The sequence below is a fragment of the Carassius carassius genome, chromosome 1, assembly GCF_963082965.1.
Source record: "Carassius carassius chromosome 1, fCarCar2.1, whole genome shotgun sequence".
Taxonomy (NCBI): domain Eukaryota; kingdom Metazoa; phylum Chordata; class Actinopteri; order Cypriniformes; family Cyprinidae; genus Carassius; species Carassius carassius.
The window spans coordinates 30,948,028-30,974,030 of NC_081755.1; the positions used below are offsets into that span (position 1 = coordinate 30,948,028).

General features: G+C 40.0%; 1 protein-coding gene across 2 annotated transcripts; it reads right to left on the reverse strand.

Moving 5' to 3' along the window:
- LOC132145009 (excitatory amino acid transporter 2-like) lies at window positions 1-26,003 on the reverse strand. 2 transcript variants are annotated; one of them, XM_059555691.1, is made up of 11 exons: window positions 25,806-26,003; window positions 12,939-13,082; window positions 9,845-9,997; window positions 9,463-9,716; window positions 6,655-6,760; window positions 6,329-6,455; window positions 4,789-5,022; window positions 3,951-4,145; window positions 2,880-3,014; window positions 2,307-2,739; window positions 1-1,187 (listed from the first exon to the last, which is right to left on the reverse strand). In XM_059555691.1, the coding sequence occupies exons 2-11, from the start codon at window positions 13,075-13,077 to the stop codon at window positions 972-974; spliced, it is 1,992 nt and encodes a 663-aa protein (XP_059411674.1). In that variant the 5' UTR covers window positions 13,078-13,082; window positions 25,806-26,003; the 3' UTR covers window positions 1-971. The 2 variants fall into 2 exon arrangements, with proteins under 2 accessions (XP_059411674.1, XP_059411665.1); XM_059555682.1 differs by lacking the exon at window positions 25,806-26,003 and adding an exon at window positions 20,118-20,350.

Here is a 26,003-nt window from a genome sequence, read left to right on the forward strand (position 1 = left end):
TTGTGCAATGTGTTGTTAAGTATGAAAAGTAAAAAAAAAAAAAAATCTAATTTGTGTGTTTTTATATTTATTTTATTTTTATAATGGACTGGATGTGAGTGAAAACTGCACTGGCGTTCATACAGCATGACCGTGGATGACTTATGCAAGAACAATAAAGTTGGATGTCAGATTTGTGTAACTGCACTTGTTCTGGTAATGCTGAGGTGTGTAAGCCTGATGTCATAGTCACACCCACTAATATAAACAGTGTATTGGTAAATCTGTACATGCAAATGATGTTTTAGTGTATGATTCACATTTTAAAGACACACGGAAATGGAAAAGAACATGAGGGGTACGTTGAGAAAATGGATCATGTTACTCAGAGCTGCTTGTGACGTCCTCACCACCGTCAAAAGAAAAACCCAACAAATCATAAAACGGGAGATTTGGAATAACTTTGGACTGTTTATAGGACCCAACTGCTTCGACTCATTTGAACGGCCTGTAGTCATTTTGTTTATGTTGCACTGGCAACTGAACAGAGGACATCTAAACTATAAAAGTAAACTAAGGCAGCTCAAGTGAGTCAAGGCTATCTTTTCCCTAAACCATTGAGTAAGTCTGGGATTTACAGAGCAGTGCAGTGACATACAGTCTTATAACCAGTATCCCAGTAGTCTAGATAAATTATATGATAGGGAAGTCAATTAATAAATAAAGTCAAGATTGGCAGAGCACGTGCAATAAACTCGCGGAGCCACTCATCCGGTTTACAGTTACAAACAGTTGCAGTTGCTAGACTATAAAGCTGAAACACAGTGAACCCTCCATTGACTTATATTCTCAATGCAAAACAAACACACAACGAACCTAGGTACTCAAAGTCTTTGCCAAAACAACAAAAATGCCAGCGTTCACCCAGAAAGGTGGGTTCTGAGATACGGAAGAAGTATTGTGGAAATGTGCTGCAGCTTTGTCTGTTTCGTTCAGGGCAGGTCACAAAGTGGGATGTTGTGGCGCCTGTCGTACGCCGTGTCGTCGCTTTCTTCTCCGTCACTCGCCACATCCATCATTCTTCCTTTCTCCTCGTCCTCCTCAGTCTCGCTCCCTTTATCCCGCTCCCGCTCGCGCAGTCTCACTCTTTCTCTGTCTCTTTCCCGGTCTCTGCCTCTCTCTCGGAAACCTCTGGGAAGAGTGGTAATCTGCGGGATGCAAAGTGACGAGTGACTTTTAACAGCATATTCACATCATAAACACCTCAGTATAAGAACATCGGAATTACCTGATCAGACATAAAACGAATAGTTTACTCACCCTCATGTCAATACAATGTCATTTTTACAGAAAAAGATGTTGCAGTAAACACACTAAAGTAAAACCTGTTTATTGATTAACTGTAAGTTGACATTTACAGTGGAAAACTGTGAATGGTTCACCATTGTGGTGAAATTACTTTCAGATTTATGGTTGCAAGTAAACCTATGAATTTCTGGATAATTTCCAGTAAAAGGGCATTCCCACCAGAGCCACATCACACATCATATATAAGTCATTTGCATATTCCTATTTTTGTTTTTTATTACTCTGATGGCATTTTGTATTTGAAACCATTTTATTATGAACAATATGTAATTTTATTAAATATACAAGTATAATTAGTAAAATATACAGACACCAAAATCTTGTAATACCTGAAACACTTTTCTGGAAACCGCAGCAGATCAAATTTAAAAACATATTTTTTGTGTACTTTCTCTATGTTGTGTTGTGTTGTGTTGTGTAGTGTATTTGTTCTTCCGCAGAACTTGGTCACTCTTTTTCATGCAATTACAAAGAACAAGGATAGAAGTTTTCAAAGGATGGTTAAAAAGGGTGCAAAAACAAACTCCACAGATCAGTCTAAATTGCAAACAAATTATTCAGATTGGTGAACTGGAAATAACACATCACTGTCAAGATCAGACTCAAAAGAAAGACTTGTTTACAGATCATGAACTCTTCTAAACACGTCAAGAAGCTTAACAGTGAATAATGACTTAATGGCTGTCTGTTTCTTGCAAAAAAAACCCTAAAAACACTGTATTTGTCTCATAATTAAGAATTGGGAATACAGCACACCAGACTAGTCACTTTTGTAGTATATGGAAAAGAAAAAGAGTGACTTTTGCGTTCCACAGAAGAAAGATAGTCATCCAGGTTTGGAACGACATGAAGGTGAGTACATTTTATGTGACCTATTTCTGTAAGATCAATCTGTGCACTCGTAACTTAAAAATCGAAAATCTAACCATAATATTGCTATTTTCTGAACGAAGCCTCACCTGGTTGTCATGAGTGGGCAGGGCGCAGTATCCAGGCTCCGTCCTGCATAAAAGGCGAGGGGAATGTGTTCGGAAAGGCCTCGGGGAGTGAGAGCACACGGAGCGAGGGGAGGGCGAGCGGATGGAGTGAGGTGATGGTGAGCGGACGGAGCGGGGCGAGTGCGGGATAGAGTGCGACTGAGACTGTGAAGGGGTCAGAGACGGGGCGTGATGGTTGAGCTTTGGGGGGCGCGGGGAGCGAGGGGGCAGTTCGGGTGGTTTGAGAGGGTCTATGAGGTCTATTTCAGTGAGGAGAGGTGGAGGGGGGACAAACTCCTCGTCTGATAGAGGGATCTCCCCGTCGATCAAGGCAAGCTCTGCCCGTGATAGGTGGTCCACAATGCCCGCCCCGAAAGAGTCGCCCACTACGTTAATGGAGGTACGCATTCTGTCACTGAAGACACACAAAAGACAGCTCTAAACGCTGACACAGAACAGCTCAGGACAGCTGTTTATGTTCAGAACATCAGTTGATCATTAAAGCAGGGCCGTCGTCAGGGCCCACACATAACACAAACAGCTGTTTGAACTCACAGAATCCAGTCGACAGCGACGAGCAGGCTAATGTCTTGAGTTGGAAGGCCCACGGCGGTCAGGATTAGCAACATGGTGACCAGACCCGCACTGGGAATACTGGCCGCTCCCACACTGGCTAAAGTCGCTGTCATACTGCAGAGAAAGAGAGAGAGGGATTATACCACCACGACTGAGACAATATGGGGTGGCACTGACAGATATGATCTACTGAGGGGTTGAAACAAAAGAAATTCAATGGTGGAAAGATGAAAAATAACAAGAATTGGAAGAAGATGCTAGCGCAGTTCAAGGAGGAACATCTGTGATGTAGCTGCAGGTTTAAGTTTTGTTTTGTAACTGTATTACAATTATAGAGCCATAGTAATAAAAGGCAATTCTAATAACTGGAATGATAACCAGATTGTTATAGCACAACACAAAAGATCACAAAACCAAACATTTGACTCATAAATCAGGACTGCATTCAGACTGCGTGTGAGAACTAGCGGGCAGATGTTTAAAAGAGACAACAAATGACATTTTATACAGAATTAAATATTACCTGAATATATAAAATAAAATAAAATAAAATAAAATAAAATAAAATAAAATAAAATAAAATAAAATAAAATAAAATAAAATAAAATAAAATAAAATAAAATAAAATAAAATAAAATAAAATAAAATAAAATAAAATAAAATAAAATAAAATAAAATAAAATAAAATAAAATAAAATAAAATAAAATATTTGACTACAAATTTGCAGTCATTAAAATGTGATGGTACAACCTAAGAATGGTATTTTATATAATTGTATATTAATATTATATTATATATAAGATCTGTGTTTGTATTTTAAAAATTCAACCCATTTAAATGTGAATTATAAGGAATCAAGTCTTACCTGAATAAAAAAATGAATAAAATTAAAAAGGTTAACTGAAAAGGTTCTCTGAATAACCTAAAAGCTGAATCCCTCCGTAGATAAGGGGTTTTTGTTGTGTGCATGTGTTGTAATGCAAGGATTTCTTTATTGCAGCCACTGCATAAGCCACAATTTGCCTTGTTTCAGTTCCACATCTCCTTACCTAACAGTGACAATCTGTCCTCCATCTAGGGAAATGTCATTCATCTGGGCGATGAAAATGGCTGCTACGGCCTCATAGAGTGCAGTGCCATCCATGTTTATGGTGGCTCCAATGGGCAGCACAAAGCGGGTCACACGCTTGTCAATATTTAGATTCTCCTCCAGACACCGAAAAGTCACTGGCAATGTCCCAGCACTGAAAAAGAGAACATTAAATCTATTATAATTGTCTAACTAATGCTAATTTGTTGTTTGAAAAATTGCCCTGAATAAACATTATTTCCAAAATAACCCACAAAACCAGTAATAAAAATAAATAAATAAAAAGAACCGGTTGATAGGATTGCATGCATATTCTGTGCCAAACTGACAGTTGGTTTGACATTCAGAAAATAGTTTGGTGCAACAGATGTAAACCCAGATTTATTCATAAACAACTCTCTAAAATATGTTTCCATAATTTCCCATCCATTTAGACTGATTAATCCTTCTAGACTTGCATTCTGGAGAACATCAGACAACGTGTTTGGCCAGATTACATAGTGTGGATGATTTATGTGGTGCCTAAAATATAAGTCATCCATTTGATGTTTTTTTTTTTTAAGTTGTTATGTTGGAGTTTATATTAAAACATCTGAGACCACATTACCAGTATAATTTTTTTTTTTTTAAACATGAGAATGTGTTTTGGCTGTGCTATATGTAAAAGAGAGAAAAACAGAGATAGATCTTGGTTCTCAAGATAACTTTTTTAAACAAAAGTAACCTTTAACTCTTTAAGGCAGAACAGCCAGAACTCTTCACCATGAAACACATGAGGAGTGGTCTGCTGTCTGTACCTGCTGGCCGTTCCCAGAGCAGTGATCCACGCCTGGAAGATACCAGAGTAAAACGTGAAGGGGTTTTTCCGAGTCACGACGAAGAATATGACTGGCAGGATGAGGCCGCCATGAATGATGAGACCGACTATGACTGTGACCATGTACATGCCCAGCTGCCTCGCCATCACTTCCAGGTCACCGATAGCAGCAATTTTCCCACAGATGAGGGAGGCAATGCCTACTGGTGAGTACCTGAAGACAGATCAGTTGAGTTAATAGTCTGGTCAGTTTAGCTGTTTACAGTTGATGTCAAGTGTTTTTTGTTGTTGTTGTTTATGTTGCTAAGCGATAATACTTCTCTAATTTCTTTAACAAGCAGTATAAAATAAAAAACATATTTGAATGCATTTTTTAACAATCAATCAATTTGGTTTGTATCAAGTTTGTATGTATGGAAAAATTATATATACTGTATATATATAAAATAAAAAGATATGTATAAGTAAATAAAATTTTATCAAGATAAATAATATGTTCAAATAATAATAACACACATATATATATATATATATATATATATATATATTATTATTATTATTAAAAATAAAATACTCTCAATATTCTCAGGAAAACTATACTTATTTTATCTTTAGAACAAACATTCCATTACAAATTGATCTCTATTCATATATAGCTGCCTTTACATTTTTAGAAGGGAGTCCCTTGCAAGAGGATTATCATATTGGCCCAGTTTCACAACCTGAACACCATGTGAGATGATGTCACTTCTTATGTGGTCTGAATTTAATTAATCTGAAATGCTGTTCATAAATATTTCACAGTGTGTTATAGTAAGCAACAGATGATCTTTATTGGACCCTTTGGAAAACACAGAACACAGTTAGTTACAGATGGGACGGTCTCAGGGCTGAGCGGGTACTGTCTTTGTTGTCATACGCTTTTATTTTGGGCTGTTAACTTATTCCATGCTTTTTCTTTTTATTGTTAAAGATGTATTAGAATATGAAACGGACATGTTCGTTCCCACTGTCTCACTTCTCTTGTGCTGTAAAATGGCCTGTTAACATTTCGGATCAAGCATTTCATTTCTGCAGACATGAATCATAAGTTCAGTGCTCTGTTTTCTGCCAGCGTGTGGGTATCTGTCTGCGTTTTATGTGTCGGAGGATATATTACATCCAGAATAATACTCCCACATTTACTCATGGGAACACAAATACGATGTTGCACTCTCTCAGATTCCTGTACTGTTTTCTCCCCCTCTTTCCCTCTTCCTTACATGCTATACTGTTCCCTCACTCTGCTGAACTCCTCTGAACATGTTTGACAGATTCAAACACAATAATTCCTTAGTAAAAAAAAGAAAAGAAAACTTCTACACTTCAGTAGCCTGTTTTATCCCATGCTTCAGCAATCAAAACATGGAGAGATTAATGGATGTTATTTATGAGTGAATGACACCCATAAAATGGCTAAAATAAATTCATTTGTTTCATTTGCAACAAATATATAATCATAATAAAGACATAATACTGACCACATGATCATGGACACCATCTTCATGATGATCTCATTAAGGATGTTGAAGAAATCACTCATGAGTTTCCCCCTCTCGCCCATTTTCCCCATGTAGATACCAAATGTGATGAAGAACCCAATCAAACCTTACAACACAGAGAGGTGAGAAAAATTACCATTAAAAACAGTGACAAACAGAAATTCATCTATTGATAAATCATAACATTGTTTGGTTTTTCTAATAATGCATCACAAACTGAAATGACTCTTTTGCTGTTACTTAAAATTTCATCTATGCTGTATTTTGTGTTTTAAGTACAGAAAAACCCCAGAATATACTCTGACCTAAAACATTCATTCCCCACTTCATTTCCAGTTTTTTCCTGTTGACAAGGATCGGTTCTGTTTGGTTCTGGACTGGGACAGCTACTTTTTTGAGCACCGTTTGAACCTGAAAAGGGAAGAAAGAAATGTTGATAACGTGTATATTTTTATGTGTATATATATAAATACACACACACAAACAATATATATTTAAGAAAAAAATATATTTAAATTTAAATATATTTATATATAGAAATTATATATAAATTAAATAAATGATAAATTATACGAAATATCAAAATATATACTGTATGTGTGTGTATTTATATATACACAACAAATATACAAAGTACACACATACAGGTGGATCTTAATAAATCAGAATGTCGTGGAAAAGTTCATTTATTTCAGTAATTTAACTCAAATTGTGAAACTTGTGTATAAAATAAATTCAATGCACACAGACTGAAGTAGTTTAAGTCTTTGGTTCTTTTAATTGTGATGATATTGGCTCACATTTAACAACAACCAACCATTTACCAATCTCAACAAATAAGAGTACTTCATAAGACCAATAAAAAAAGTTTTAGTGTATTGTTGGCCTTCTGGAAAGTATTTTCATTTACTGTACATGTACTCAGTACTTGGTAGGGGCTCCTTTTGCTTTAATTACTGCCTCAATTCAGCGTGGTATGGAGGTGATCAGTTTGTGGCACTGCTGAGGTGGTCTGGAAGTCCAGGTTTCTTTGACAGTAGCCTTCAGCTCATTGTTTCCATTGTTTGGTCTCTTGTTTCTCATTTTTCTCTTGACAATAGCCCATAAATTCTCTATGGGGTTCAGGTCTGGTGAGTTTGATGGCCAGTCAAGCACACCAACACCATGGTCATTTAACAAACTTTTGTGTGGGCAGGTGCCAGATCCTGCTGGAAAATGAAATCAGCATGTTCAAAAAGCTGGTCAGCAGAAGGAAGCATGAAGTGCTCCAAAATGTATTGGTAAATGTGTGCAGTGACTTTGGTTTTCAAAAAACACAATGGACCGACACCAACAGATGACATTGCACCCCAAATCACCAGAGACCGTGGAAACTTAAAACTGGACTTCAATCAGCTTGGGCTATGAGCTTCTCCACCCTTCCTCCAGACTCTAGGACCTTGGTTTCCAAATGAAAAACAAGACTTTGGACCACTGAGCAACAGTCCAGTTCTTCTCCTAGCCCAGGTAAGCCTCTGACGTTGTCTGTGGTTCAGCAAATTCCTTGACACATCTGTGTGTGGTGGCTCTTGATGCCTTGACCCCAGCCTCAGTCCATTCCTTGTGAAGTTCACTCAAATTCTTGAATTGATTTTGCTTGACAATCCTCATAAGGGTGTGGTTCTCTCGGTTGGTTGTGCATCTTTTTCTTCCACACTTTATCCTTCCACTCAACTTTCTGTTAACATGCTTGGATACAGCACTCTGTGAACAGCCAGCTTCTTTGGCAATGAATGTTTGTGGCTTCCTCTCCTTGTGAAGGGTGTCAATGATTGTCTTCTGGACAACTGTCAGATCAGCAGTCTTCCCCATGATTGTGTAGCCTAGTGAACCAAACTGAGAGACCATTTTGAAGGCTCAGGAAACCTTTGCAGGTGTTTTGAGTTGATTAGCTGATTGGCATGTCATCATATTCTAATTTGTTGAGATTGTTGTTTTCGTTAAATGTGAGCCAAAATCATCACAATTAAAAGAACCAAAGACTTAAACCACTTCAGTCTCTGTGCAATGAATTTATTTAATATATGTGTTTCACAATTTGAGTTGAATTGCTGAAATAAATGAACTTTTCCACAACATTCTATTTTATTGAGATGCACCTGTATATTATGTAAACAAAAACTTTTATTTTTGATGCGATTAGCGGTGCTGTGCAGACCGATCAGCATTTAACATCTAAGTACCATGAGAACTATTAGAGAGCAGAAGCTCTGCAGGCTGACAAATCGCTCTGGTGGTACTTTGTCATTACACACAGACTGATCTGAATCAATGACACATGAGAAAATTGGATCTACAGGGAACCAATGCAAATTTTGGACTGTTTAGTTTGTTTTAATGTTTAGGCCCTTAAACAAGCGGTCTCAAAGTAGCACTAAATGCTAGTCTGCATGCGCTCTGCTAACTAAGTTGGATGCAGGAATTACAACTTACAACACAGCTGAAATTGCAATATTAAAACAATAATTGGACAATAAGTGTACTGTTTTCTGACAGCAGACAGCAGGAAAAAACTATGCTTGAATGAAAAAAAAGTAATCATCCAATGTTAGGATTGCAAAATAAATAGGCCCCTTAAAAGATAAGAGAAAATGATTCTCATATTGTTTGTAGGCAAAACTCAAAACAAATTCATCCTTCACTTGTTAGAAGCAAGACAAATTAGGCAGATGGACAGGACAGGTTGCTCAAAAACCATGAACAAACAATGTAAAAAACAACAGCTGTGAACCAATGGCTGCAGACAGCCTGAAACTATTGGTCAATTGAGATGTGACTCGAGGATCCCAATATACATCACGAGCAACCCGCTGTGCCACTGTTCTGAAAGATTCACATTTTCTAAACAACAGAAATGCAGAAAGATGACAAAAAAAACATTTCAACAGAGCACAAATATAGAGAAAAGTCCTGAAGAGAGAGACACAAGTCATCAGAGACACAGACTCTCATCCATGATGTCTCTGTTTGTGGGCAGTCCCCGGTTTCATGGTAAACCACTGACTCCAGGTGCATACTGGGTGATCTTGTGATAACATTTAAAACTTTACAAAGCTCAAGCACATTTTTTTTACCTGTTGAAAACAGGCCTGTACCAGGTTCTCAGGGAAAAGGTTTCGGATCAGATCCAGAAAGGCATCCATACTGCTGACTTCTTGGTTCTTGGGGGCGGAGCTGAACTGACTGGATCTGAGTTTTGGGTTCCCAGGGTGTATTCCAAGCACTAGGATGACCCCTAGAACAGCAGCGATTACTGTGGTGGACATGTAATACACCATTGCTCTGGAGCCCATTCTTCCACTGGAGCGAGCATCCAGACCGGCCAAGCCTGCGAGCCAGACAGAACAAGAGAGAGATCTTATATCGACAAAGATAAATAGATTCTTTTCTGGTGCTATAGACACTCTGTTCCCATTAAGCAATCTTAAAATACAACACATGTGTTTGAGCACTGACCTGTGATGAGACTGGAAATGATGAGAGGCAGGATGAGCATCTTCAGCATTCTCATTAGGATGTCTCCCGGAAACGAAACCAGCATGAGAGTGTTTGTGTCCAGATCAGGAATATAACGCAGCATCATGCCCAGCACTGTGCCCGCTATAACACCTGTGAGAGTGTTGATTAAACAGTTATGTTTGGCCTGCTTATTAAAAGTTGTATGGATCATTGTAGGACACTGGGTATTTCACATGCACCACTGCATAACTGTCCTGTATCTGCAACATATCAAACTACTGTTGTATAAACAGTGTCACTACATTGGGGCCAAAAAATTTGCTGAGAACTTGCTAGTTTGGAATTTGTCTACAGTTTGACCGATGATCACAGTTATGAAACGACAGACAAGGTTTATCTTTTATATTTCTAAGAATGTACAGTGGGAAAAATATTTATTTGATCCCCTGCTGATTTTGTAAGTTTGACCACTTACAAAAAAACAAAGGGTGTGTAATTGTTATGGTAGGTTTACTTTAATGTATAGAGACAGAATACCAAACAATCCAGAAAAAACACATTATATAAAGGTTAGGAATTGATTTGCATTTCAGTGAGTGAAATAAGTGTTTGATCCCCAAGCAAAACATGACTTAGTACTTGGTGCAAAAACCCTTATTGGCAAGCACAGAGGAAAGACATTTTTTGTAGTTGGTCACCAGGTTTGCAAACATCTGAGGAGGCATTTTGGTCTACTCCTTTTTACAGATCCTCACTAAATCCTTAAGCTTTCTTAGTTGTTGTTTGGCAACTCAATGTTTCAGCTCCCTCCACAGATATTCTACAGGATTGAGGTCTGGAGACTGGTTAGACCACTCCATGACCTTAATGTGCTTCTTCTTGAGCCACTCCTTTGTTGCCTTGACCCATGTTCTGGCTGAAGGAAGGAGGTTCTCATCCAAGATTTTACAGTACATGGCCCCGTCCATTTGCCCCTCAATGCAGTGAAGTCATCCTGTACGCTTAGCAGAAACACAGCCCCAAAGCATAATGTGCTTGACTGTAGGGATTTAATGCCAAAGAGCTCAATCTCAGCACATCTGACCACAGCACTTTCTCCCAAACCTTCTCTTAATCATTTAGATGTTTATTGGCAAACTTTAAACAGGCCTGTATATGTGCCTTGTGGGGCGCTGCAGGATTCCAGTTCATTGTGACGTAGTATGTTACCAATGTTTTGCTTGGTGACTATGCTCCCAACTGCCTTAAGACTATTTACAAGCTCCTCCCGTGTAGTTTGGGGCTGATCCCTCACCTTTCTCATTATCATCCTTACCCCATGAGGCAAGATCTTGCACAGAGCTCCAGACCGAGGCCGATTGATGGTTGTTTTGTATATCTTCCATTTCCGAATAATTGCACTAATAGTTGTATCCTTTTCACCAAGATTCTTGCTGATGGTCTTTGTAATGAATTCAAACTTCCTAATCATCGGGAAGAAGGAGGCGGGAACCGGCGGACAATCAAAATAAAACTTTAATAATTCAAATAAACACAAAACAGCGCAACAGTCCCTCACGGACGACTGATGCGCACAAAATAAAACCAAAACCTAAAATAAAGCCCAGGCCTGGTCCTCTCTTGTCCTTCACTGTCGTCGCTCCAGTTTTATATCCTTCCATCTCCTCCGTGGTCCTCGAGACCGGCGGGTCGAACAGGTGTAGCTCATCTCCAATCACTCCACCGGCCTCGCTCCCACGTCCCTCGGCCCCGCCCCACTCGTCACATACCCCCATCACCCCTCGCAGGCCGGGGGGTACTCCTGAGACTGCGCTCTACTCCCCCCCACTCCCTCCGGGGGGGACCGCTCACGGGGACCTGCGGGAAAAAAAAAAAAATTCCGGTTCCCCGACGCACTGCTTTCCCCGACGCACTGCTGCTCGGCCCTCCACCAGCTGGGTGATCTCCTCTGCGGTGCCTGGCGGTGGCACTGGACGGCCCTCGGCGGACAGTTTTGGGCAGCCGGCAGGAGTCCCCCGTTCCCTGCTCCTCCCTGTTCCAGCGGATGGCTGGCCACCTGGCGAATGGCGCCGACTCCTCCGCTCCCTCACAGACGGCAGCCGCCCCTCCATATCGTGGGCGGCCGGCAGCGATCTCGCCCGTCCCCGGCAACTCACTCCAGCCCACCGCCTCGAGCATCCATGTCTCATCTCCAATCACTCCACCGGCCTCGCTACCACGTCCCTCAGCCCCGCCCCACTCGTCACAGTCTTGTAGCCCATTCAAGCCTTATGCAGATCTACAGTCTTGTCTCTGACATCCTTTGACAGCACTTTGGTCTTGCTCATGGTGGTGGGAGAGATTGCAATGAAAGATACAGATTGTGTGGACAGGTGTCTTACACATGAGCTGACATTAGGAGTAACTTCTTAAAGTGACAGGTTTAATCTGTGTTCCACATGGACACATAACCAATCTGTGGGAGCCAGAATTCTTGCTGGCTGGTAGGGGATCAAATACTTATTTCACCCACTAAAATGCAAATCTATCTCTAAACTTTATATAATGTGCTTTTTCAGGATTTTTTGGTTGGTATTCTGTCTCTATCATTAAAATAAACCTACATAATTACAGACCCTTCATTTCTTTGGGCAAACTTACAAAATCAGCAGGGGATAAAATAAATATTTACCTCACTGTAAGTAGATGAAAGCTGATGATAAAAGCTGCCAAACTGAGATGAAATTGATGGTATCATACATTTATAAATTGTTTTTGGACCCTAGTAATATTTCAGTTTTCATGACCATTTCTTTCCTCTTTCCAACTGCTGTGCCTTAAACGCCTCTTTTTGCATACGCAATCAACTAATCTCTTCCCGTATGTTATTTTAGAGATAATACCATCTTTCCTGCTTTGTCCTTATCACCTCACTATAACTTGCTAGGCTTTATTAGTTTATGTCCACCAAACAATAAAATGGCACATTTATTTAATACCCTGAACTTCCAAGGAAGGAGACACAGACAGATCTGAAGCTGTGTACAAACACTCCCACACATGCATACATGCACGCACACACACACACACACACACACACACAGAAGCACACCTAGCACGGTGAGGGCAAGGAGCAGGTTGCGTGAAAACCAGCCACATTGTTGGTGTGTGTTGCCTTTTAATTCTGCTTCCACTCTATCTTCCATCTGCAATGCTGCACTTTTCTGGTTGCCCAAATGCTTATTCGTCATTCTGTCTGTATAAGTCAAGAGAGAGAGAGAGAGAGAGAGAGAGAGAGAGAGAGAGAGAAAGAAAGAAAGAAAGAAAGAAAGAAAGAAAGAAAGAAAGAAAGAAAGAAAGAAAGAAAGAAAAAATCCAAGGTAAATAAACAGTGATGATCACTTAAACATCCTGTGCTTCACTTTATGCCTCCAGTGAACTTGGCCTGTTTAATGGGTCAGGGGGTCAGGTTTTTGCTGGTTAGCATGGCCCAGTTAGATCCTGCTGGTTGGATGGATGGATGATGCTTCTCAACTTCTTTCTACTATAGAAAAGTGAATCTAGATCATGCCATTATAGCCGCTGTCATCTTGCGGTGGTGATGCTATTTATCAATACGCTATCAAATAATGAATTAAAAGCAAACTTAACCACCTGATTCTTCAATGCAGAAGTAAGCCTATAGGTGAGACTTATGGTTGATTAGCCACTATAGGGAAATAATAATAAGAATAGCAAAGTGCAGTAAACAGTAAAACTGTTTGCACTACAAACTGGTGTGTTCATAATTAAGATAATACATTGCAATTATATGGAAAGACACACCAATCTGGAGTATCAACCAGCAAAACAAGCGGTTTTGTACAGCTGAAAATAGCTGGAAGCAAATGAGACCGGGAGCCAGACCCATAAAATTTACAAATGGCCGTGTCCTCCGCTTTTCAGGAAAAATAAGGAGGATTTGAATTTTTTTTTACATACGTCAGCATGATGAGAATTATACTTAAAACGACAGAAACCATCTTTGGGAAAAAAAATTATTTGAAGTGTAATTTATTTATTTTTCCTCAAGTACCATTTGTTTACATATAGGGTTTATGACCTGTACTACAGCCAGCCACCAGATCTGAACATAAAAATGTTTTGGTTTCACTCTTAAAAGGACATATGCAGCACATTTGGTTGATATCAAAATTATTAAATTCTACTGCCAAAGGCATTTTTCTCCATTGATGTTTTTGTAATGTTTTTGAAAGTAGTCTCTTATATTCATTAAGGCTGCATTTACAGTATTTGACCAACACAACAGACAGTAAGAAAACTACATATATATATAATATGCTTGTAGAAACAAAAGAAAATGTCCTTACAAAGATATCCAAAATCTTTTTTTGATCCAAATTAGTGAAACCGCTTATAAATCACACTGGATGAAGTTTTTGGAAAATCTAGGGCTAGGGTTAAGGTAAGGGGATAGGAAATAGTGTATGCACAATATAAACCACTGTCTATGGGATGTGCCCACAGAACTTGGAAACCCCATGTGTTTGTTTATTTACTCTTGTATTTATTCTTTACTATGAAAATATATTAATGTTTATTGCATAATAAATAATTGTCTTAAAAATAAAAATGGTCAAATTCAAATTTCTAATTCAAAGCAAATTTTAATTTTAAACAAATCTTTTTGATCAGTCTTCACTTAACAGTTTGGACTGCCAGCTTAGAATTGTTCTGTTTAAGTTCTTTAATTAGTCAGAACAAAAATAAATCTATGTTTTAAGTCAGGCATTGAGGAAGGTTGTTATCATCTTGCACAGAACGTACGGAAGCTGAGTAATAGCTATTAAGATGAATGGGAATTCGAAGGGATTGTTTTCTCCAGATCTGACAAACTTCCTTCATCACGCCTGGTTTCCAAAAATTGCTCTAGACAAATACTAGTGCAATGATGAATAAGTAACAATGAAAAATATCTTTCCCAATACCTCAAGCTCTCCTTCTGTCATCAGTGACTAAGCAAAACAATTCACCAGAATTACAACAAACTTAGCGTGTGTATTAATGTCATATTAGTAATAGAAAAACACAAAGACAGAGATAGATGAAGTAACATTATGTATGGTAACCCTTGTTCCCCGAAGGAGGGAATGGAGATGTCACGTCAGATGACCGACGAATTGGGATCTCACGTAGAGAGACCAATCCACTCCGAGTGTAAACTAAATAAGCCAATGCACATTGACATGCAATTATTACATCCAGCTGTCGCTGATCACAGCGTGGGTATAAGTAGGCAGCTGGTGCAGCGCATATCCAGGTTTTCCCTGAGAAGCCGAGCTAGTAACCGGCCGCTCAGTGGTGGTACAGAAGCTATGGTGTAGGGACGTGATGACGACGCTGACCAATGAATTTGTATCCCTACCCTTTCAGTGACCCCGTGGAAACTTCCTGCACCGCTAATTTTTGGCACAGGCCAAGGCTTACCACAAGAAGACCAGCTACGACTGCTATGGCATGTCTGGCTGCTGAGGGGATAGAGGAGCTTGACAGGAATCTAGTGAACATGTTGCATCCTGTTGCATCCTCCAACACTTCTAGCTTGCAACCTAAATGGGCAGGGCCACCCTGTGCCTGAAAAGCCAGGGTGATGGTACCACTTTCCAGTGGGCCATCCTCTGCTTGGAGATGGCATTCCCCTTCTGCTGGCCTCTGTGACAGACAAAGAGCTGGTCTGAGGTCCTGAAGCTTGGTGTTCGGTCTACGTAGCATCTTATTGCTCGGACGCGACAGATCAAAGCTAAGGCTGGGACTGCCTCCAACCTGATCCCTGAAGGGAATAGTGGGAACCCTGGGCATATAGCCGGGCCTCAGGGTTACCTGAGAGTCAAGTCAGCTCAAACTCTAGGCACGATTCATCGACCAAAAATGTGTGCAGGGCCCCTTCCTTCTTGATGAAGGCTAATGCAAGCAGGAGCAAGGTTTTTGTCGACAGAATCCTAGGCTCGACTGTAGTGCTGTAAAGTCAGGTCCCAAGAGGTTATAGAGGGGGGCCGTGGAGGATTTAGCCTTCTCGCACTCCCCCCCCGAAGGAACCTGATGATCAGGACATGCTTCCCTAGCAACTTCCCTTCAACGGGGTCGTGGTTAGCAGCAATCGCAGCAACATAGACTTTGAAGGAGGAGGGAGACAGCCTTCGCTCCAACCCTTGCTGCGAGAAGGACAGCACGACTCTGACCAGGCATCTTTGGGGGTCTTCTCGGTGAGAAGAGCACCACTCAATGAACAGGTTCCACTTTAAGGCATAATTGTGTCTCGTAGATGGTGCTCTGGCTGAAGTGATGGTGTCAACTACCTCTTGGGGTAGGTCACCTTGAACCTCTGCGTCCCATCCAGGGACCAGACGTGAAGTTTCCAGTGGTCTGGACGCTGGTGCCACACGGTGCCCCATCTCTGAGTCAGTAGATCCTCCCTCAAAGGAATCGGCCAAGGAGGTGCGGTCACGAGGAGAATTAGTTCTGGGAACCAGGTTCGGGTGGGCCAATAGGGCTCCACTAACAGGACCTGCTTCTCGTTCTCCCTGACCTTGCACAGTGTTGTGCTAGAATGCTCACTGGGCAAACACATACTTGCACAGGCCCCGCGGTCAGCTGTGTGCCAGTGCATCAGTGCCGAGTGTTCTCTCGGTCAGGAAGTTAAAGGGTTAGTTCACCGAAAAATGAAAATTATGTCATTAATGACTCACCCTCATGTCGTTCCAAACCCGTAAGATCTCTGTTCATCTTCAGAACACAGTTTAAAATATTTTAGATTTAGTCCAAGAGCTTTCTGTCCCTCCATTGAAAACGTATGTACGGTATACTGTCCATGTCCAGAAAGGTAATAAAAACATCTTCAAAGTAGTCCGTGTGACATCAGAGGGTCAGTTAGAATTTTTTTAAGCATCGAAAATACATTTTGGTCCAAAAATAGCAAAAACTATGACTTTATTCAGCATTGTCTTCTCTCCCGTGTCTGTTGTGAGCGCGTTCAAAACACTGCAGTTTAGTGATATCCGGTTCGCGAAATTAATTACTCTGGGATATTGGTTTGTTTTAACTTAGAGGGAGTGTCAGCCACGTTAAAAAAGTTAACAGCTTAAGTCATTTGTGGATTGATGCTTATTGGAGACGCGAACCGTTTCAAACGATTCAGTACAATTTGGTGAATTGGTTCAAGAAGATCCGGTTACATCGAGTGATTTGTTTGCGAACCGGATATCACTTAACTGCTAAATCTAAAATATCTTAAACTGTGTTCCGAAGATGAACGGAGGTCTTCCGGGTTTGGAACGACATGAGGGTGAGTCATTATTGACATCATTTTTTCATTTTTGGGTGAACTATCCCTTTAAACAACAGGCAGTGAGATGTTTCTGGAGAGGAAATTAGAAATTCAAGCAGTTCAGTTCAACACCAACTGAGCACGTTCCTGCATGAGGCGTGCTGTCTGTTCGACCAACTCCATACCAAAAAAGATAACCTCTGCATCGGGCTCCCAGAAACCGTCGCTCACCAACTGAACCACTGACATACCCACGGTGGGGCAGTGAGGGGGAACGCAGGGAACCGAACTGGGTATCTCATTGCCGGTCTGAAGTGGGGTCAGCCTGTGTGCATTACTCTGCTGCATACAGGCAGAGGGTGGTGAGTAGTACGTTTGATCGCACTGTCAAAACGGCCACAGCTGGGTGAGTGTAATACGGGACTGGCCCATCCACAGCTCCACGTCCACTATGGGTACCCAGAGACAGAGGAAACTGCTCTGCGAAGTCAGTGGCAGGGAAAAAAAGAAACAAAAGATTCTCCGCCCGGCCCTCCTCTGGGGAGGAAGTGGTGCGATCACCATCTTCCGATGAGCAGGTCCTTCCGCCTCTGGGTCCCCTGTCCCAGGGCCTATTGCTCTTGCGCGAGTGGCTGTGCCCTGCTGCCGGTTCCATGGCGCTGCTTTGCTGGTGGCTGCTGCGTATGCTGCACAGGAGTGGGGGTGGCGGCAGGGGCCACTCTCGGCGATGAGCAGGCTGAAGAGCCATTCAAGAATCGTGTCGTGTCCGTCTTGTACATGTCAGCCAGACACAGCCAGAGATGGCTCTCCTGGGCCACCATAGTGGACATCTCACAGCCCAGAGTCCGCGCAGTGACCTTCGCCACTCGTAGCACAAGGTTAATAGCGGTATTAATAGAGTTCTTTGAGAACTCCTGGGTCGTGACCACTCTTTTGCAGGTCCTTCAGTGCCTTGACCTGATGAACCTGCAACAATGCCATGGCGTGTAGGGCAGAGGCAGCTTCTCCGCAGGCAGCATAAGCTCTGATGGTCAGGAGTGGAGCAATGGCTTGCCCCGCCAGGTAGCAGTGGTATATGAACACAATTGCATTGCAACCGATCGCTCCACCGGAGGGACTTTCGTATACCCCGTGCTGCACCACCATCAAGGGTGGTGAGGAAGGATGAACCACTGGGGTGGCAGTGAAAAGTGCCGTCCATGACCCAGTGAGCTCATCATGCACCTCCGGGAAGAAAGGTGGGCAAGCCAAGAACCAGCGCGAGCCACTCTGAGAAATCAATCATCCAGCCTTGAGGGTTCGGGATGCGGTGGAGGATTCCACTCAAGCCCGACTCTCTCAGTGGCCCTGGAAAGCATACCCATCATTCCCGGATCCGCATCATCCACATCCACATCCGCATACGCATCATCTGTTCTTTCGGCAGCTCCACTGGCTGTGAATTGCCAGCTGAAGGAGGATTCTTCGAAAGTTGGTTCCTTAGAGGAGAATTCTGGGAACTGCTCTTTTAGTGTGCTGAAGCTCACTGGGGAGATGGCCGCCTGCAACTCAAACAGAGGGTAGTACAGCATGATGTGTGCAACCCGCTCGACACGGGAAGATACACCACTGCTGAAGTGCCGTACCACCAGTATGAGAGCTTCCAGAGAGCGTTCTGAACTTGATCAGTTAGATCACTCATAGCAGAAGGTCAGTAGAAGAACGGTGAAACCACTCGGTTCCAAAACAAAAAGCTGAATATGCGCTGCACCAGCTGCCTACTTATGCTGTGATCAGCGATAGCTGGATGCAATAATCGCATACCAATGTGCATTGGCTCGTTGAATTTACATTCAAAGTGGATTGGTCTCTCTAAGAAAGATCCCAATTCGTTGGTCATCCGACGTGACGCTGAGAGTGAACGACTGAAAAGGAACTGCGATGTCTGAGACTGATGAACTGTAGTTGTAAATGAGATTAACACCCTCACAAATAATGCACTGGTCACAATGTTTTGCCTCAGCAACACAGGCCTAGATTCCAGCAGGAGTGTGATGGCAGGTTTATGCATTTGCATTAGAAAGCCTTGACCGACCCTCTGCTGTGTTTACGTCAGCATGCCGACACATAAAACAACAGATTACCATAATTGGTCATTATTATTTTCATCTGTCGCCATTTATGCTCATGACGCCAGAGGCCAATGTATCACACAGCCTCATTTGATTGTATTCTTCTTTTTAATATTTAAATTATTTATTTATGTATGACTACGACCAAGTCTAAAATGCATAAATAAACAAAAGGTTTATTAGAAACTTCCAAAGCAACATCTGCACCACACAACATGAAGCTTTTCTCATCCACATCAAGCAGTTGGCAATTCCTTCATCCCTATGATCGTCCGAAACAGTCAAGCAAGAGATTTACTTATACACCTCCTCACATCACATGCATCTTACAACTGTTTCTCCTATAACGCTCTGCCTTTTTTATAATAAGAACTCAAATTATGCTGAAATGGAGGCCTTCTTCGGTTTGAAAGTCAATGAGATCACAGATCACGAAGGAACAAAAACACAAAGCCTTGCAGGAAAACATTATAAACCCCTTCCAATCGTTTAATCTTCTAAACTGGTATTTTTCAAGCGCTCCCTTACACGCACACACAGACACACCCATATATACACTGTCAAACCTCCATATGGGAATCATACAAAGCTCCTGCTCCTTTAGAATACCATGTGACTGCCAAGTGGGGCCGATAAACATTTCATCAGCCTCGGCCCATTATAAACATCTGCCTAAAGCCGGACACTGATCGAGGTAGGAGAAACTCAGGGTTGAGTAATGAGACATATAGAATAAACACACGTGTTCAGAAGAAAGCAAGAGCTGAAAGACAGAGCGACAAACATTTGTGAATTGCATCATCACAAAGAATAATTATTTTTACTAGTCTTTTAACTAGATGAGAGAAATACTTACCCAAGTTTCCCGTCTTTGCCTTTTTGCCCTTTCCCTTCTTACCGTTTTTCGGTGCTGTTAGGTTCTGACTCTTTGACCTGCATTTCTCTTTCTTTTTCTGGATGTTCCCTGTCCTGTTCATCTGTTTGTTCTTCATCTCAGATTTAAACTATAACAACAGTTGCTGCTCAGACATAAAGACGGATTGGCAGCACTGCTGAAATGTTTTTGGTTTTTTTTTTGGAGGGTGAGGAAGGGAAGTCATTTGCCAAGTTTCAATTGCACAAACATAATCCTCTGTGAAGCCTCATGGGGAGAAGAGAGAGACAGAGAGAGAGAGAGAGAGAGAGAGAGAGAGAGTGAGAGAGAGAGAGTGAGAAATAGAAGCTTATGACCCGTGAGTCTGCATCCCTTTTACAATACCTCACAATTTTTCATTGTGAGCTTAAACCTGTTTTCACAAAGGTCTCCACATTCAAATGCAGGCAACAACATGCCAGAACCGCTTGTATAAAAATGAAGCTCTGCTACATTCTGCTAATCCCTTTTTTGGAGAGCTGCTTTGTATTTTTAGAGAGGAGGTTACAGGTTGTAACCAAATTACAGTGTTGGGGAAAGTTACTTTTAAAAGTAATGCCTTACAATATTGCGTTACTCCCTAAAAAAGTAACTAAATCCGTTACTTAGTTACTTTTTATGGAAAGTAATGCGTTACATTACTTTTGCGTTACTTTCACGTTACTTTTTAAATATGAGCAGGGCTTGATTGTTTTTTAATATAAGAAGTTCTATTTATAGCAAATGTAAAAGCCCTTTCACACCAAAAAGTGTAATGAATAAAGCTCAGGCTGAAGGAAAAGTAAATTCACGTCTGTACAGTAGAACACAGGAGAAGAAGGTTCAACACTCTTCAGCAATAAAAAAAAACAATGAAGCACAATTGTAAGTTTATCTAAAGTCATTTTTTAATTATTAGTATGGTTGAACTGGATCATTAAAGGTCAGCAGCAAAGACACTGTTAATAAAATGGGAATAGGTACATTTGTGTTATTTAATATATTTAGTTATTGCAGGTTTGCGTTATATTCTGAGTTTGCATTTCACTGTTTTGATTAATTTTGATGAATACTAAATCTGTTTTTTTTTGTTTTTTTTTTGTGAGTGGGATGAATTAATGAACATTCACATTTAGTCTAGAACTACAGTAACATCTTCACACAGCACACACAACGCCTCCATACTTCCGATTTCTCCCGATATGGGAACAGGAGGCTTGTCAGTCAAAAAATGGGAATACAAAGTAACTGGCGTTACTTTTTTGAAAAAGTAACTCAGATATTTTCTTGTAAATTAAAAAGTAATGCGTTACTTTACTAGTTACTTGAAAAAAGTAATCTGATTACGTAACTCGCGTTACTTGTAATGCATTACCCTCAACACTGCCAAGTAAGTGATTTTAAGGTCAGGATGTTAGTGAAACATTGAGGAATGACAGTCAACAAGTAAGGCACAAAGACTTAAATTCATAAAAAAATTGTTAGCCTTTGCAATAATAAAGAGCAAGTAATCTCACAATGAAATGCATAACTTCTTAATCTGTTTTTCAGACATGATGCAGGTCTGTAAGATCAGCCAGAGTCACAATGCATCCCTCCCCTGATAAAGTATGTGACCTTTTTCTTTTCCACCAATCCATACTGATTAATGAATAAGAACATGAATAGGATTGGCCACCTATAATGTAAGAGCTTTGGCTGTCAGTCAGAAGATAATATTAAAGTGGTAGTTCACCCGTAATACCGCAGAAAATCTTCTTTCATGTTCCAATCAAGATGAAAAAAATCATACAGGTTTGGAAAACTACAGCTACTTCTGGTTGTCTGCTGAGTCTCCATGGATATGTTTGAGCAAAATTAATTAAAATAAGATATCGGGCCATTACTTGGGCCCAGTGCTGCATTAAGTGCCATTCACACAGGATGTGAGATGGAATATCAAGATGTGTTTTTAGATCAAAAGATTTAAAAGCAGATGGTGTGAAGCATTTATGTCTATTTTTATTACTTTTGGGTTTTTCCACCCATTGTGTCCTTCAAAATATTAAAAAAGTCATAGCTGATATAGCAGATAGTATAAGATTCTGCGTATAAGAATGAGTAAAGCTGTTTGTTGTTAGGATGACAAAATTTTGTTAAACTTTAAAGTTAAACTTTTAAGCTGGTCTACCTCAGTGGTCCAATAGCACTCGTCAATGTCAAAAAGATCAAGATCGCCAATCAAATCAAAGAAGGGGGTCTTACTGTCACTGTCACAACACAATCAGAGTTTGTGTAAAGTTTGTGTTTTACGATGATGTTCTGCAATGTTCTGCAACTGACAGTTATATACTATCTAGTGATGCAAACTACTTAACCTTTTATGAAATTTCAGCATTTTGAATTGAAAATATGCGATCATTATTAATGTAAATCATAAATGAACGTGACAAGAGATGTTTGCGTTTTTGACTATTAGACATACAAATAAAGAGTGAATGTGCACTTTTTAAAATAAAATATTATTTTCAAATAGTGTAAATTGATTACTACAATTGAATAACTACAAACTTGTAGCTTATTTTAGCATTCTATTGCAGAACAAGTTCAGTTTACAGTGGCAAGCTCTTTATGACAGAACAGGATACTCAGGAATGGAATGGATGAAACTATTGGCCACAAGCAAAACTACAGCTTAAAAAAACAATCTCAGTGTGGAAATTAAAGATTCTGGTTGTGTTAATCAGTGTGCCAGAAAATGTTAGATAGAGAGATACAACTTTTACTTCTCCAGTCAGAAGACTTGATGTTGCGGTCAAAATAAAAACCCTGGAAGACAGAAAGGCCTGGGGGAATCCCTTTAGAAAGCTATAGCCAAGAAGCAAATTAAGCATTTAAGAGTGACAAAAAGATTAGTGTAATGGAGCTAAACCTTGACCAAGCCTGGTTTAAGACAGTTTAGCTAGTCTCCCGATCTTGACCAGCTGACTAAATCTGCTATTATAACCATCACACTGGGACAACTGCTAACCGCATAGCTGCTTTTTTTCTCCCCTTTATTTTTTCTGGGGGTAAGTTGGAGGAGGTAAGAATGTGTTTCTTGTGTTTTGGCTGCCCTTATTTGCAGAAGCTTCAGTAACAGTGTGAAAGATAGCAATCAATGTCAAAAAAAAAAAAAAAAAAAGGAACTGCGAACCAAAACCAAACAACCAAATTTCTGTCACATTACAGATAACTTTCTTCAATTGGTGGCTTAAACTAAACAGGAGAACTACTGAAGAATAAGATCTTATGGATGTTTGTTTCAAGATACATTCTGTTTTAAGTTTCTATTTGCTTGGTTTATTATTACAGTCATTTTTGCATTTTCATATGCATATGTCTATGTTTTATTATTTATTAATCACTTGTTCTTTTTTTGCTAATTTTCTAGATAAAATAAGATTTCAACATAGCTGGGTAATTATACATTTTGGGAGGGTAAATCATACAGAATGTGTTTTTTTTTGTTTGTTTTTTTGAGAAAGTAATAATGCAGAAAGTTTCCTGTGACAGGTAGGTTTAGGTATCGGGTTAGTGTAGGGCGATAGAAAATACAGTTTGTACAGTATAAAAACCATTACACCTAAGAAGAGTCACTACAAGGACAGCTGACCAGACTGTGTGTGTGTGTGTGTGTGTGTCTCTGTGTGTGTGTGTGTGTGTGTGTGTGTGTGTGTATTTGGATTATTTTCTGAGGTTGATTGTTTGGTGTGGGCTTTGCAAGAGGATAGAGATATAATCCCATAACTCCCTGCCTCAGTGAGAAAATGGAAGCAACACAGTGACAGACTGGACACCACCACCATTATTCAACTTTACACATGAACTATGCAAATTAGACCCATCCACATAATCTCATTATATATGGATGGGTTACAATGCATTTCAGATAAATACTTAATCCACTTTGAATTTAAACTATATATTTGACCAGTTACATGATCTTGTTGATATGGCTAGCACTGTGTTCTGTTTGAGCTACAGGAATTCTTTATTGTTATAGAAAACATCTTAAGTACTCTATCACATTCCAACCATCAAATGCAATAAACTATTTTATTAATCAGCATTTTAAATTTGCTTTTAAATATCTACACTACATTTATGTATTTGGCAGATGTTTATATCCCAAACAACTTACATTGCATTCATGGTATATGTTTTTGAGGTCAGCATTCCCTGGGAATCAAATCAATGACACTGATCTTTTCAATGCCATCCACTACTGTTTGAGCTACAAAAAATGAAATACATTTAAAATACATTAAGTTATTATAATTGTTTTTTTATTTTATCTAAATCGTACATTAAATATACTTTGAAATACATTTTACTTAAACCATTTTCATTTTCCAATGGGATAATAATAATAATACATTCAATAAAAAGATAAATTCTGTAAAACAAGTCATAATATAAGTAAACAATTTCTATCCTCAAGTACGAAACATTATTTTAAGGAATTTTAGGTATTTTACCTGGACAAAGAAATAATAAAAAAATATTAAGAACTTTTTTATTGCAGTCTAGAAAAAAGAAAGAGTGTATCTCAAGTTTGCACACATAAAAAAAACCTATTGCATATTATTTAAAAGCCATGCATCATAATCTTTTACCAGAATGCTATCATAATATGTCACTAAACAATAAACACTATTTTAGATTGATGTAAAGCAATAAAATGAATGCATACAGTAAAGAAAGAATGTTTTTAATTATTTTGCTCGGTTTAACTTTAAAAGGGTGATCATGCACATCTGCAGGTAGATGTGTGTAAGTCCATCTGGGGGCTTATTCCTTTGCATGTGCAGACGTGTATGGGTCATCTTGCTTAACCACACACATCCGTGCACACACCCTCCCCCTTACCCCTCTATCTCTGACTATAATCTGAGTGTATTAATCTGTTGTTTGAACTCCTTAAGCACAGACTGTCTATCACATCTGCTCGCCTCACCCTGCTAAAGCTTTACAATTTATAAATCCCCAATTCCCTCTTCTCTGTTTCTCTACTGCAAGTTTTTCCCTAACTAAGCCCCAAGGAACCCCCATTTTACCTTCCTAAATCCATGTCAATCTGTCCTTAAGCTCCATGTCTGCACAATCAACTCTTTCATTACTTCATTTCTGAAGCCGCCCTGGTCTCCATTCATTGTGACACCGATATATGTCTCAATCTAGCGATCAATCTACGACTGGTTGACTCCTCTTTCTCTAGTGCCTCTAATGAAGCATGCCTCATTCATAATCTGCACTCTTAAAAAACCATCCATCATCTCTCTGCAACTTCACACTACCACTACACTCAAAAAATGCCCAACCAGGGCTATTTGTTAACTGATATGTGCTGCAATGACATGTGCAATGACAACACTGAGAGGAATTTAAAGGCAAAAAGGAAATGCTGTGCACGCTTCAACAACCATGGACAACTGCTGATAATTATGAGCAAGAAATCAAGTAAAGTACTTTATGTCCAATATATGGTGTTTTAGCATGTCATAATATAACAAGCCCAATTAATTGAAGCATGAGCAAAAATATAGATACAATTATATGGCATAAGGAGAAGGTAAGGGACAAGTTTAAATGGAAACGAAAACAGTATCATGCATTAGTTCAGTGCCTTACCTGTGCTGTTGTGCCTTCTCCCATCCAAAAAGATTTAGGCATTAGGTAAGAGACATGTGAAATGAATTGACAGAGGGTGATAAAGAGAGAGATGGAGTGAGAGAGAGAGCAAGAAAGAGATGAGGCACAGTCACAGTCTTTGCGTCATCTGAGAAAATTCTCAGATTAATAAAAGCGGTTTGATTCCCTGAGCCTGGC

Excerpts from the sequence above, each read along its gene's own strand:
- LOC132145009 (XM_059555682.1), bottom strand. The coding sequence starts at position 20,253 with ATGAAGAACAAACAGATGAACAGGACAGGGAACATCCAGAAAAAGAAA. Across the intron at positions 9,998-12,938 it reads CCTTGCCCTCACCGTGCTAG|GTGTTATAGCGGGCACAGTG; the intron begins GTGTGCTTCTGT and ends ACACTCTCACAG. Across the intron at positions 5,023-6,328 it reads ATGGTGTCCATGATCATGTG|GTACTCACCAGTAGGCATTG; the intron begins GTCAGTATTATG and ends ATCTGTCTTCAG.